Source organism: Rhinatrema bivittatum, chromosome 3, assembly GCF_901001135.1.
Source record: "Rhinatrema bivittatum chromosome 3, aRhiBiv1.1, whole genome shotgun sequence".
NCBI lineage: Eukaryota > Metazoa > Chordata > Amphibia > Gymnophiona > Rhinatrematidae > Rhinatrema > Rhinatrema bivittatum.
Genome location: NC_042617.1, coordinates 154,254,291 through 154,269,933, shown reverse-complemented (window position 1 = coordinate 154,269,933; position 15,643 = coordinate 154,254,291). Strand labels below are relative to the sequence as shown.

Genomic DNA, 15,643 nt, shown 5'->3' with positions numbered 1-15,643 from the left:
TGCGTTGACAAGAGCAAGAAATCTGAAAGATCTGGTGGTGCACTCTAATCTACAGGTGCAAGAAGAACATGGGGAGACACACTTAGTGGGTCATAACCCATGTAAGAAATGCAATGTGTGCACACATATGCATGAAGGTTCACAATTACAAATTCCAGGTCGTAGAGTGTTCTATTTTAAAGACCATTTCACATGTGATTCCACCAATTTAGTATATGCTCTGTGGTGTCCGTGCAACATGATATACATTGGAAAGACCACACGAAAAATTAAAACAAGGATCCAGGAACATCTGAGTAGTCTACGCAACCGTACAGAAGGGGCGCCGCTGGTGGACCACTGGCAAGAGATGGGACATCAAATTCAGGAATTTAAAGTAGCAGTCATTTTCCAGATAAAGCAGCATCCCAGGGGAGGTGATCTGAACCTCAAACTCATGCAGATGGAGCAACGGTTCATTTATACATGGGATACAGTAGCCCCAAGGGGTTTAAATCGAGAGATAAATTGGTCCATCTTTGGCTGAAATAAAACTGGAAATATCTGTCAAAGTTGCACAATAAGAACATCTCTCCCTCGTTGGGTCCTATGAAATTAAAGATGGCCTCTATCATATCAAGAGGAATATTGGCCACACAGTGCATGATCACTATACTACAAATAGATTTTAGTAGACATGCAATGACTCACCTATAAAAGACTGGGGGATGTATTAACAACAAAATGTATTGAAAAGAAGAAGACACTGGCCACAGTACACACCAGCGGCCGTATAAAGAAGTGAAGAAAACATGCATTATGCAATCGGCTGAAGGATCCCGTCCCCGGTATTGAAAGTTGTCTTCATGCAAGTAAATGGTTAATAAACAGAGGAGATATTATGCTATCAATGAGACAACATTATATGATGCAGACATGGTGTAACTACAGGGGTAGATATAATAAAAAAACAAACAATGATGCGGTACATTAAGTAGACACAGGGAGACCGCAGAAATCATTAAATACACGGGGTCAAACGATGGACAAGAAAAATCATGGGGAGACCGCAGTAACATCGTGAAAACACATGGGGTCAAAAGATAAATAAATGGATTCGATAAGACACATCGGGCATCGATTAAGAAAAAGAAATAAGGTAGTTCCCCATCAAGTCCGCAGGATATAGGGAAGAGGCCCGGTTTTTAGAAAGTGAACATCTAATAGGTCTCCATCAAGTCCGCCAAAAAGCAAGTGTTTACGCGAGTTAATGTGAAGTAGTTGTAAGCATTTTTAAGGCTCTAAAAATAAGCACCCAAGCCTGCAAACACATAAATGACATAAAACATATATTAAGAGACATAATGAGGCACAATAAAAGAGATAAAGGAAATAAGAATCAATAGGTGACATCAATCAGCATAATTAGTAGAGCACCCTAGGGTGCTAGCACCCAGGATCCGAGGGAGACGAAGTGATTGGCCCAGTGAATGGCTTAGAAAAGCTATATTAAAGCAGGTATAGAGAGACGCCGGATTTCAACGTGAAGGCGCCGCTCATGGTAATGAATTCAGATGCAGCAACAGTAAGTACTTTAAACTTGAATAGTGGTATAGTATTAATAAGACGGAACAAGCATGATATTGATCGGTTATTCACATATTTTAGCAGGAATCAAGTGCTTTTTGATGGCAAATCCGTAATTTGGATACCAAAAAGGTTTCCCGTGGCCCCTGAAGCAGGCAGCTTTCTGCCGAAACATGGCCATGTCGGGCAAGCGGAAGCGGACCCTAACAGCAGCGGCAATAATTAAGCAGATACAAAGTTAAGTTAATTGCTTTTCAAAAGTTTATATTAGAAAACGGGTCAGACCGCACAACGTGAGCACAATAAGGCACTGTTTTAAAGAAGTATTGATACAGAAAAAATATAAAAAGAAAAAGAAGTTTGACAAAGAAAATTAAAGAATAAAAACACGGGAGCTATCTGAAAGGGTCAGCCAAAACAAGAGGCTGACTAAGCTGGCAACCGCACAAAAAGCCACAGATCAAGAGGTTTCCTTGATTGTTTGTTGGTTGTAGAGTAACTCCCAAAGTTAGCAAGACAAATATTGTAAATATTTACCTCTTAGTTACAATATACTGTAAAGCTTTCATCTTTCTATAAACTGTAATGACAGAAAGGTGAATAGCTAAAGATTTTGATAAAAGTCAAAATTTCATATAAAATGTAGAGATTACTTACCTGATAATCTCCTTTTCCTTACTGTATGCAGATGGACTCAAAACAAGTGGGTATAGTGTGCTCGTGCTAGCAGTTGGAGACAGATCTGACGTCAGCACGGGTACCTATACCCCCACAGGAAGTGTAGCAATTCAGTAATCTTCCTTGCAAAAGCTGTAGCTGACCGATCGTTTAAATGAACAGGATTACCCTGACCAATTGATGGTAGCTGGAGACCGCCAGTGTACTCAGTCGGAAGGCGTCGACACCCGGCAGGGTGGATGCCAATATAAGGAAACATGGCTTACCGTGAGTCGGTGAATCCCCATGTATACTGGCAGCCGGGCGGGATGCTGAGTCCATCTGCATACACTAAGGAAAAGGAGATTATCAGGTAAGTAATCTCTACATTTCCTAGTGTGTAGCAGATGGACTCAAAACAAGTGGGATGTACAAAAGCTACTCCCGGATTGGGCGGGAGGCTGCCCGAGGTCCGTTTAGGATTGCCCTTGCAAATGCTGTGTCCTCCCTGGCCTGGACGTCCAGACGGTAGAATCTGGAGAAGGTATGGAGGGAGGACCACGTCGTCGCTTTACATATCTCTGCAGGCGACAGCATCCTAGTTTCTGCCCAAGAGGCTGCTTGCGCTCTGGTAGAGTGAGCCTTGACCTGTAGAGGTGGTGGTTTTCCCGCCTCAACGTAGGCCGCCTTGATAACTTCTTTGATCCAGCGGGAGATGGTTGGCCGTGAGGCTGCTTCCCCTTGCTTCTTCCCGCTGTGCAGGACGAACAGATGGTCCGTCTTTCGTACTGCTTCTGATATTTCCAAGTATCTGGCCAGTATTCTGCCGATGTCGAGATGACGCAGTATTCGACCTTCTTCTGACTTCTTCAAACCTTCCGTAGATGGCAAGGATATGGTTTGGTTTAGGTGAAAGTGAGAGACCACTTTAGGTAAGAAGGAAGGAACCGTGCGAAGATGGATAGCTTCTGGAGTGATTCTGAGAAACGGATCACGGCAGGACAGTGCTTGTAGCTCTGAGATGCGGTGTGCTGAACACACAGCCAGTAAGAACACCATCTTCAAGGTTAACAAACGGAGAGACAGGCCTCGAAGGGGCCTGAAGGCGGATCCCACTAGAAATTCCAACACTAGGTTGAGGTTCCACAAGGGCACTGGCCATTTCAGTGGCGGGCGAATGTGTTTGACGCCTTTCAGGAAACGTGAAACGTCTGGGTGTTTGGTAATGGTGTTGCCGTCACGCCTGGGACCGTAGCAAGACAACGCTGCTACCTGAACCTTGATGGAGCTGAGAGACAGACCCTTCTGAAGTCCATCTTGTAGAAAGTCCAAAATGATAGGAATTTTAGCGGCATGTGAATTGGTGCTGTGAGAGTCGCACCAGTCTTGAAAAACTTTCCAGATCCTGATATATGTCAGTGATGTGGAGAACTTGCGTGCTCGGAGAAGTGTATCTATTACCGGCTCCGAGTATCCTCTTTTCTTCAGTCTAGCCCTCTCAATGGCCAGACCGTAAGAGAGAATTGAGCTGGATCCTCGTGCAGGATGGGACCTTGCCACAGCAGGTCCCTGTGTGGAGGCAGGCGTAGCGGATTCCCTGCCAATAGTCTTCTCATGTCTGCGTACCAGGGTCTTCTTGGCCAGTCCGGGGCCACTAGAAGAACTAGGCCTCTGTGTCGCTGAATCTTGTGTATAATGGCACCCAGTAGGGGCCACGGAGGAAAGGCATATAGCAGGATTCCGTGAGGCCACGGCTGCACCAGGGCATCGATCCCCTGGGATAGCGGATCCCGTCTGCGGCTGAAATATTTGGGTACTTGAGCACTGGACCTGTCTGCTAAGGTAAGCGCTTATTAGTAGGCGATACATATTGCAAAGCGTATGGAGCATCAGAGAGCCCATAAGTCCGCAGAGCCGGCACCTCCAGAATCAGGCATAAGAGTTCTAAGCCTCTGCTCAGAGCCACACAGAGTGAGGAAGCAGACTCACTATGTGCCCAGTGTGAGGAGGCCATGGGAGTTCCAGGACAGGACTGGTCCTCAGGGAACACTCCGGACTTAGCAGGCCGCGGGGAGCAGCCAGGGAACCCGAGAGACCTGGTGCCCCTAAGGCCAGATCCGGCCTCTCTCTCTCCTGGGTGGAATTATTCAAGGGGATCCATTTCTTTGTCCAGATGCAGTCTGCTCCTAGAAGGGATTTTCTGTCCGGATGATCCGGCCCCTGGACCCTCAAGACCTAGGCACGGCCACTCGCCACCCAGAAGCCCCACGTATGGGGATTCGGATTGCTCCGAGGAAGCTGAGGAGCCCCCCCGAGGAGGGAGAACTTCCCTCGGAGATAGAACCATATCGGACCATGAGATGCTTCTTTCGGAAAGAGGATCTTCCAGACCTGGTCTCACAATGCCTATCAGAACTGGCTATTCCGGGCCGGGACACCCCAGGGGACCCTAACATGAACCCCATGTTAGAGGGCCTGCACCAATCGGCTCATCATTTTCCCCTCCTACAAGCAGCACAGCAGCTAATAGATCTGGAATGGACTACACCGGAGGCCTCATTCAAAGGGGGTCGGGCCTTGTCAGGCATGTACCTTCTGGACCCGGCATCCAAGGAGCTGCTGGCGTGCCCTAAGGTAGACGCCATAGTTAACGCAATTGTGAAGCGCACCACAATTCCAGTGGAGGGGGGAGCGGCCCTCAAGGATACACATGACCGGCGCATGGACACCACACTTGCCCACAGACTTCGCAACAGTGCTGGAATGCTATGCTATGAACAGGCCTCAAGTAAATACAAAGCCTTATCTGATTCTATAGCAAGGTGTGTCTTATTCTATGAGGATTAAAATTCCTAGTCTACCAAAAGCTCCATAGGTTGGACATGCTTAGAACCAACCTAAGCCACGTTGCCCTATATGCCGATCTGAGTGCTATGGAAAATATACTTGGATCTTGATGCGGTGAAGCAGACTAACAGGGCAGTAAAGAGATACAGTTTATTATACCTTATTTTTCTTTAAAAGTGAAAATATTTTTGAAACAAAATGAGACTGGTTTGAGAAGTTTTTTTCTGAGAAAACAGTCTAAAGGATAATCATAGCAATAAGATTAGATTTTAGTTATCTACACAAACACTATTAATTGTAAATACTACTCCAGAATTACTGCTAAGTCAATCGTTTAAAATGTACTTCCCAAAAATAAATGAAAAGAAGTGATTTCCAGAAGTGGATTATACTTATGTGATCATTTATCTAGATTTTTTCTGAACTGCACAGAGTGTACAATAGGAAGCATTGACAAATTCAAAAGTTTTGTTTCTCTGTCCAATATAGCTTACAATATTCTTTACTGATTTTTCTATGCTTGCTATGAACAAAAGATAGAAACTACTATTTTAGATTATAATAAGAATGAAATATGTAAACACATTTGCATAAGGCTATAACTATTAGACTTTTTGGCTCCAGAGCCAAGATAAAAGATAATTATAATTGATAGAAAATAAATATAATGTTGAGATTACTACCTGATAATCTCCTTTTCCTTAGTGTAGACAGATGGACTCAGAACAAATGGGATAGTATCCGCGTGCAAGCAATTGGAGACGGATCTGACATCAGCACGGGGTATATATATCCCCACAGGAAGCGTAGCAACTTAGTAATCTTCCTTGCAAAAGCTGTTATGGATGTGTGCACTGACGCTCAGTGAAAAGTGAAACAGGATTTCCCTGACCGATTGATAGTAGCAGAGACCGCCAGCATTCCCAACCGGAAGGCGTTGACACCTGGTAGAGTGTACGCTCTTATGGAAACAGATGACATGGCTTACCTTGAATCGGTGAAACCCATGTACGCAGGCAGCTGGGCGGGATGCTGAGTCCATCTGTCTACACTAAGGAAAAGGAGATTATCAGGTAGTAATCTCAACATTTCCTGGCGTGTAGCCAGATGGACTCAGAACAAATGGGATGTACAAAAGCTTTACTCCCAGCCTGGGCGGGAGGCTGCCTGAGGCCCATGTAGTACCGCCCTCGCAAAAGCCGAGTCCTCCCTGGCCTGGACATCCAGATGGTAGAACCTGGAAAAGGTATGGAGGGAGGACCACGTCGCCGCTTTACAGATTTCTGCAGGAGACAGCATCCTGGATTCTGCCCAAGATGCCGCTTGTGCTCTGGTAGAATGAGCCTTGACTTGTAGAGGCGGAGACTTCCCAGCCTCTACATAAGCTGCTCTGATAACTTCTTTAATCCAGTGGGCGATGGTGGGCCGAGAGGCCGCTTCCCCTTGTCGTTTCCAGCTATGCAGGACGAACAGATGGTCCGTCCGTCGAACTTCTTGTGTCACTTCCAGATATCTGGGCAGCAATCTGCCAATGTCGAGATGGCGTAATAAACGCCCTTCTTCAGATTTCTGCAAACCCGCCGTGGTAGGCAAGGATATGGTTTGTTTAAGATGAAACTGTGAAACCACTTTAGGTAGAAAGGAGGGAACCGTCCGAAGATGGATAGCCTCAGGAGTGATTCTCAAAAAGGGATCACGGCAAGACAATGCTTGTAGCTCTGAGATGCGGCGTGCTGAACAGCCAGCAAGAACACCATTTTCAAGGTTAGAGAACGGAGAGACAGGCCCCGAAGGGGTCTGAAGGTGGATCCCGCGAGGAAATCCAAAACAAGGTTGAGGTTCCATAAGGGCTCAGGCCTCTTCAGTGGCGGACGAATATGCTTGACTCCTTTCAGGAAACGAGAAACATCTGGGTGCTTGGCAATGGTCTTGCCATCCCTCTTGGGGCTGTAGCAAGACAGCGCAGCCACCTGAACCTTGATGGAGCTGAGGGAGAGACCCTTCTGAAGTCCATCTTGCAGGAAATCCAACACAATAGGGATTGTGGTCGCATGTGGATTGGTGCCATGAGTGTTGCACCATGCTTCGAATACTCTCCAGATCCTTACGTAGGTGAGGGATGTGGAAAACTTGCGAGCTCGGAGGAGTGTATCTATCATGGGCTCCGAGTAACCTCTTTTCTTTAGTCTAGCCCTCTCAATGGCCAGACCGTAAGAGAGAATTGAGCTGGATCCTCGTGAAGGATGGGACCTTGACGTAGAAGGTCCTGGAGAGGAGGCAGGGGAAGAGGCTCCCCTGCCAGTAGTCTTCTCATGTCCGCGTACCAGGGTCTTCTTGGCCAGTCTGGTGCCACTAGAAGAACTAGGCCCCGGTGTTTCCGAATCTTGTGGATGATGGTGCCCAGCAGAGGCCACGGAGGAAAGGCGTATAGCAGAGTCCCTGGAGGCCATGGCTGAACCAGGGCATCGATTCCGTGTGAGAACGGGTTGCGCTTGCGGCTGAAGTATCTGGGTACTTGAGCGTTGGACTTGTCCGCCAGTAAATCCATGTCCGGAATCCCCCAGTGATCCACAATCATCTGGAAGGCTGTGGGTGACAGCTGCCACTCTCCCGGATTTAGGCTTTCTCTGCTGAGGAAGTCTGCCGTGGTGTTGTCCTTCCCGGCAACGTGGACGGCGGAGATGTCCTGAAGATTCGCCTCTGCCCAAGCCATCAGTGGAGCAATCTCCAGAGACACTTGACGGCTTCTGGTTCCGCCCTGACGGTTGATGTATGCCACCGTGGTGGCGTTGTCGGACATCATTCTGACTGCTCTGTTCTTCAGTCTGTGAGCAAATCGAAGGCATGCCAATCGGACTGCCCGGGCCTCTAGACGATTGATGTTCCATGCTGACTCTTCTCTGTTCCACCGCCCTTGTGTGGCGAGTTCTTCGCAGTGTGCTCCCCAGCCGCTCAGGCTGGCATCTGTGGTGAGCAGAGTCCACGTGGGTGAAGACATCTTCGACCCCCTGCTCATGTGGTTGGACTGCAACCACCACCAATAACTGGGTCCGTATTCTAGCCGGCAGAGGTAGGTGCGTGGAATAGTTCCATAGCCGGGGGCTCCAGCGAGAGAGCAGGGAGTGCTGTAGAGGTCTCATATGGGCCCTTGCCCAAGGTACCACTTCCAGGGTGGATGCCATGAGACCGAGAACCTGCAGATAATCCCAAGCTAGGGGCCGACTGGCTCCCATCAAGTACTGAATATGCTGCTGAAGTTTCAACTTTCTCTTGGTAGTGAGACTGACTGTGTCTGCCTGGGTGTCGAACTGTACTCCCAGGTATTCCAGTGACTGGGAAGGCTGTAGGCAACTCTTGCTGAGGTTGATTACCCAGCCCAAGCTTTCCAGAAGGGCGATCACTCTGTTGGTTGTCCGATGGCTCTCCTCTCGTGATTTCGCCCTGATCAGCCAGTCTAGGTAGGGATGGACCAGAATTCCTTCCCGTCTGAGTGCCGCTGCTACCACTACGACCACCTTGGTGAAGGTCCGCGGTGACGTGGCCAACCCGAAGGGCAGAGCCTGGAACTGGAAGTGGCGTCCTAGAACCCTGAAGCGTAGGTAACGCTGATGATCCGGATGGATCGGGATATGCAAGTAGGCTTCCGATAAGTCTAAGGCCGTGAGGAATTCTCCTGGCTGAACTGCGGTCTTGACGGAGCGCAGAGTTTCCATGCGAAACCTCGGGACCCTTAAGTATCGATTGACTGACTTGAGGTCCAGTACTGGCCGAAAGGTGCCCCCTTTCTTGGGTACCATGAAATAAATGGAATAGTGTCCAGAATTCACTTCCCATGCAGGTACTGGGATGATGGCCGTCAAGGACAGGCGCCTCGCCAGGGTAGCTTCCAATGCCGCCTTCTTGTGTGTGGGACAGGAAGATTCCACAAACTTGTCCAGAGGGAGGTGATGAAAATCCAGATAATATCCCTTTCGGATGATGGCGAGGACCCACTGGTCCGACGTAATCTCCACCCATCTGGGGTAGAAGAGGGTTAACCTGCCCCCTATGGCTCCGTCCCCCAGATGGATCGGCAGATTCTCATTGTGAGGTGTGGCCAGGACCTGAGCCCGGGCCTGCTCCCCTCTTGCGCTGCTTGGTCCGAAAGGACTGATTCCGGGCCTGAGGATGAGGTGCCTGGTAGCGACTCCTGTAGGGAACGAAGCGCTGGGAGCTTCTACCCCTGGAGGGCATTGGAAAGGCGCGCTGGTTCCTTCTGGACCGATCTTCCGGTAGTCGAGGTACTGGAGAAGCGCCTCATGTGCTGGCCAGTCTATCAAGGTCGCTGCCAAACAGGAAAGAGCCCTTAAAGGGCAATCTGGTGAGGCGTGTCTTTGAAGGCGCATCGGCTGACCATTTCCGGATCCAGAGCTGCCTCGTGGCAGCTACGGAGGATGAGATCCCCTTGGCTGCTGTTCGGACTAGGTCTGATGCGGCATCCGTGAGGAACGAGAGAGCTGACTCCATGTCTGCTGCTGGAGCGTTGTTCCTGACCTGTGACAAACAGGCACGCGTCACCACTGTGCAGCAGGTTGTGATCCGCAAAGATAGAGCTGCCACCTCAAAAGTCTGTTTCAGAATGGCGTCCAGTCACCGGTCATGAGGCTCCCCGAGAGCCATCCCCCCTTCAACTGGAATGGTAGTGCGCTTGACCACAGCGCTAATCAAGGCGTCCACCTGAGGGCACGCCAGCAGGTCCTGGATAGCCAGTGCCAGTGGGTACATGCCCATCAGGGCCCGGCCCCCTTTGAAGGAAGCCGCTGGTGCCGCCCATTCTAAATCTATCAGTTGTTGTGTTGCTTGCAAGAATGGAAAATGGCGGGCTGTAGTACGAAGACCTTCCAGCAGGGGTTTCCGTAGCGCTGGGACCTGTAATATCCAACTCCACCAGACACTGAGACACCAGGTCGGAGAGATCCTCCTTGGGGAAGAACCGCCTCATGATTCTATATGGTTCAATCCCTGGGGGAAGCTCCCCCTCGTCCGGGAGTTCGGACTCGTCCGGTGAAACCTCCTGGTCCGACTGATCTGGACTGTCCAGCGGCGGAAGGTCCCGCTCACGATAAGGGCGTGAGGGTCCAGGAACAGGATCCGCAGGAGCCGCCACCGCAGCAGCAGCCGCCGCAGGAACAGCAGGAACAGCAGGGCCTGGACAGGAAGCTGTTTGCATCTGTACAAAGGCATGAATCCCCTTAAAGAGATCCACCCAGGAAATTGAAGCAGCCTTTAATCGCCGGGGTACAAGATCCCCCGGGATTCCCGATTGTCGAGACTGACCGCTAAATCCGGGGTAGCCCCTGGGGAACTGTCAGCAAATCGTGGCTGAGACTGGTCCTGGCCCGAGGGTCCCACGGCCTCCTCACATTGGGCACATAGGGAGTCTGGCTCTTCACTGTGCGTGGCTTGAAGCTGGCATGCAGAGCAGAGGCCGAGGGCTTTAATGCCGGAGGCAGGCGGCGCCGCCGCTGAAGACGCTAAGGCGTTCTGTTCCATTGAAAAGTATGCGCTGAATGAAACGCGGCAACAATATACGTTTAATACAACAGGCGCACAATAATAATAATAAGCGGCAGCTATATACTTTAATACAACAGGCGCTTAATAATATGCGGCAGCAATATAGACAACAAGCGCCCAGCCATATGCGGCTAACAATATACGCCCAATGATATGCAATATGCTCTCAGCAATAGGCGGTTAGCAATACACGCTCAATGGCATTCAATAGGCTCTCAGCAATATGCGGTTAGCAATACACGCTCAATGGCATACAATGTGCTCTCAGCAACAAGCGGTTAGCCATACACGCTCAATGGTATGCAATATGCTCTCAGTAATAAGGCAATATACGCACAATGAGGAATATAATATGCGCTTAGTCATAGAGCTGCGCCTATTACGGGCGCTCAATACCTGAACAAGGCCCACAAAATGGCGCCCTCCACGGCGTGCCACGCCGCCGATCTTCTGTTCCTCGGAGACCAGCAATAAGAGATGTACACCTTACCTGATCCTCAGCGCTTCCCGGCTGGAACCCGGGCGGTCTCCGGCTGCGGGGGGAGAAGGCAAGTACCTTCACTGCCGCGTTTGAGGATATGCACCCGCTGCCTCGTCCACGCCGGGACCGAGGCGCCTCATATGCCTCACCCGAACCTCGCCGGGGGCTACGTCCCTGCCGCGATTCGGCCACCGGACCGAGGACTTAAACCTCCGGGGGATCACGGAAATCACCCCGGGAAACTCTACTGGGGGAGGGACCTTAGGGTATCACCGCAGGAGTGCGGGGCTCGATGCTGTAGAAGTTTTAGTTGAAAGAAAGTAGAATGTAGAAAATAGAAAGTAGATTTGGAAAACATGCTCAGCGAGCATGCAGGCTCTCCAAACTGCTTTTGGAGACTGAAATTACTAAGTTGCTACGCTTCCTGTGGGGGTATATATACCCGTGCTGATGTCAGATCCGTCTCCAACTGCTAGCACGAGCATACTATACCCATTCGTTCTGAGTCCATCTGGCTACACGCCAGGAAATGTATATTAGTTGTTTTGGTTCCTTGCTAATTGTTTGCTTTAAGATTCAGTATACCTGCATTTTTCTTATTGTATAGCTGTTCTTTAATAATCTGTTTAATATTGGCACATAAGTGCTGAGAAATCATTTAATAGCTAAGGACTAGAAGGTTCCTAAAGGTGTCCAGTTATAACCAGATTGGGTGTGGCAAACTCAGAGGTTTGGGGGAAGCTAACTAGTGAACCGGCTGGAGTAATAAGACTAAGAACCAATGTCAGGAAGTATTTCTTCACAGAGAGAGTGGTGGATACCTGGAATGCCCTTCCGGAAGAAGTGAAGTCCAAAACTGTGAAGGACTTCAAAGGGGCGTGGGATAAACCCTGTGGATTCATCAGGTCTAGAGGATGTGTATAAAGAGGCGGCAGTAGCCACAGAGGCATTCACGGAGCGGGATGCCAGTGGCCAGTGGTTGGTGTTCCACCTTCACGGAGCGGAAGGATGGAGGGATGCCATCTCCAAATTAAAAAAAACAAAACAAAACCCCCCCCCAAAAAACCAGGGGTGGGTAAGAGTATGTAAAATTAACGGTGAGTTCATAGGCTATAGGTATTACCAATTATTAGGCTTATTCAATATTTGTTGATAGTTAATGTGGCTTTCAATGCATACTTCACTTTCAATGCATATCCAGCATAGCTCTCTGCTTCAACGGCAGGGGAGAAGTAAAACAAACTTCACACATATCCAGCATAGCTCTCTGCTTCAACGGCAGGGGAGAAGAAAAACTGATACTTCACGCATATCCAGCATAGCTCTCTGCTTCAACAGCAGGGGACAAGAAAAACAACCAATAAGGGCTGAATAACATAGTCTGGGTAAACAAATAAGTATGGGTGTAGCTTGCTTATTGCAGCGGTTACTACCCCTAACTAATCAAGCTTGATATTTCACTTGGATGCAGCTCCATCACTGCTCTCTACATTAATGGTGGGGGTGAAAGGGAAATAGAACCAAAGGTTACTAAGAGCCAAGAGAAACAGATAATTATGAGAAAAAAGTGTGAAGCTTGCTGGGCAGACTGGATGGGTCGATTGGTCTTCTTCTGCCGTCATTTCTATGTTTTTAATTTTATTTTACAAGAAATGCAGAGAAATAATGAATTGTGACTTTGAAATTTTACTTTAAGAACATACTGGTTTGCAATAAACAAACTGTTTGGAACAATCTGTGTAAGTGTCATTTGTGTGGTAATCCACAAAAATCTGATGACTTTTTAGGGAATCTAATACTTTTGCAAGCCACTGTATATCCCACCACTCCACAGATTGTAGTAAGGTACAACAAAAGCATACAGAAAGTCATTGTAAAACAAATGATCTAACATTATAAACTAAAAATATAATCCCGTTACAAAAGTCTGAGTCAAAATATATTTTACACTGACATACTTTATCGAACAAGGATTTGAACTTTGAACAAGGATTTGAACTTTATCGAACAAGGATTTGAACTTTGAAACATTTCACAATCTACACTAAACAATATATCAATGAAGAGTAAAAGCATAAAATATATTACCTTCAAGGAGATATTTTGCAGAAAGATGCAAATTTATGCTTGCATGGAGTCCTGAAATTAATCTATAAAACACTCTTTTCTCCAGACAAAGACCTGTAAAGAAAAACATCTTGAACAGAGAACTAGACGTTTCTGGGAGTTAGAGAAAAATACATGTAAATACAGGTGTTTAGTCAAAGTAGAATTGCTTATCTGTTTCTGGTGTTGTCCGAGGACAGCAGGATGTTAGTCTTCATCCATGGGTGACATCATTGGATGGAGCCTGGTATGGAAAACTTATGTCAAAGTTCCTAGAACTTTGACTTAGTCTCTCTGAGCATGCATTATACCACGCATCCACATGGATCCCCTTCAGTCTTATAACATAGAATTCAAGGATATAAATAAGAAAAGGAGAAGAAACCCATGTAATGGAAACCCAACTTTGTGGGGTGGTGGGTGGGTTTCGTGAGGACTAATATCCTGCTATTCTTGGAGAACATCTGAAACAGGTAAGCAACTCTGCTTTTTCCCCCCCGAGGATAAGCAGATACTAGTCCTCACACATGGGCGAATCCCTAGCTACAGGCTGTCCCCCAACATAAAAATGGAACCAACAAAACAGGTGCCAAATGGTGCAACAAGGGTTTTCTTGGTAACAAGAAGAGGGAAGAGAAACAGCTGAAAACAATGGGCCCCAGGTGGGAACAGAGTTGGGTTCTATACCTTAAAAAGTTCCAAAGGACAGATTGGCCGAACCTACTGTTACATCAACCATCCCTATTCAAGTGAGATGTGAATGTGTGAAGAGAACACTACATCAAAGCCGTGCAGATCTCCATGGGGACTGCTCACAAGTGGGCAATTGAAGTTGCCATGGCTCGAACAGAATGAGCCTCGACAAGGATCTCAAGATAACAGTCCCGCCTGGGCATAACAGAAGGAGTTACAATCTGCTAGCCAATTAGAGAGCGTCTGTTTGGCAACAGCAATGCTCAACTTATTGCTATCAAAAGAAACAAAAAATTGGTGGACTGTTTTTGGGCTTCTGTCCGCTCCAGATAGAAGGCTAAGGTGCTCTCATAGTCCAAGCAGTGCAGGACTTGATCACCTTGGTTTGAATGGGGCCTGGGAAAAAATGCTGGCAGGATGAAGGACTGGTTAAAATGGAATTCAGTCACCACCTTAGGCAGGAACTTAGGGTACATACACAAAACCACCCTGTCATGGGAAAACTTAGTATAAGGTGGATAAGTCACTAAGGTCTGGAGCTCGCTGACCCTGCATGAAGTGACAGTTACCAAAAGTAAGACCTTCCAGGTCAGGTACTTCAGACCACAGGAGTGCAGCAGCTCAAAAGAAGCTTTCATCAGCTGAGCTAACATTACATTGAGGTCATAAGACACAGTGGCGGCTTCAACTGAAGCAGGCCCTGCATGAAATGTACAACTATAGGCTGTACAGAGATGGGCGTATAACCTACACCATGGTGGTATGCTCCAATTACACTGAGATGAACTCTAAGAGTTGGTCTTCCAGCCAGCTTTCAATAGGTGTAAGAAGGTAGTCAAGTAGTTTTTGTGGGGAGCAGGAAAACAGATCTAGGGCCTTCTGTTCACATCACATGCAAAACCTCTTCAACTTTAGCCAATAGGAATTTCTAGTGGAAAGGAGAGGACCTAAGACATTTTCCGAGAGATCGAGCAGTTGCAATATTAAACTCTCAGCCTTCAGGCTGAGAGAAACAGGGCTTGGAGGTTGGGATTTCACAACCTGCCTCAATCCTGTGTGATGAGTTCTGGGGAAATTGCCAGACTGATCAGTCTTAGGATGGATAACTCCCACAGGAGCGGAAACCAGACCTAACTCCGGCAATGAGGGGGCTATGAAAATCATAGTTCCTTTTCCCTTGCAAAATTTCAAGAGTCTGCACTACTAGTGGAACCTGAGGATACTCGTACAGAAGCCCCTTCTCTAATGTCATGCAAGGGCATCCGAGGCTGGTTTGCCGCATGCCCTGTATAGGGATCAGAACTGAGGAAACTTCCTGTTCCAAAGTGCCACAAACTGATCCACATCCAGGCTTCCCAGAGGTGGAAAATCCGATTCTCTACCCCTTGGTTCAGAGACCACTGGTGGGGTCTGAAGGCATGAATCAGCTGTCTGCCCTCATATTTTCCGTTCCAGCCAGAGACATGCCTGAGCACCATCCCATGGGACAGGATCCATAACCATATCTCTACTTCTTCCTGACACAGAAGATATGATCCCGTACCTGCCTGCTTGTTGACATACCACCTTGCTACCTGATTGCTGGTTTGAATCAGGACAAATTTGTTGGCCAGTTGATCTCTGAAAGCTCATAGCTTGTACTTGGAATGCCTGGAGCTCCAGGAAATTGATTTGTCAACAACGTTCCTGGGCAGACCAGATATCCTGAATGCTGAGCCCATTTACATGAGCACCCCA

General features: G+C 47.9%; 1 protein-coding gene across 4 annotated transcripts in view; it reads right to left on the bottom strand.

Moving 5' to 3' along the window:
* Positions 1-15,643, bottom strand: part of ERO1B (endoplasmic reticulum oxidoreductase 1 beta) — a 281,408-nt gene that overhangs the window by 74,762 nt on the left and 191,003 nt on the right. For 3 of the 4 annotated variants that reach the window (XM_029593832.1, XM_029593830.1, XM_029593831.1), the window contains exon 11: positions 13,196-13,288. The exons of the other annotated variant lie outside the window; for it this stretch is intronic. In XM_029593832.1, the coding sequence (XP_029449692.1) occupies positions 13,196-13,288 (93 nt within the window). The remainder of the gene's footprint in view (positions 1-13,195; positions 13,289-15,643) is intronic. 4 annotated transcript variants of the gene reach the window in all.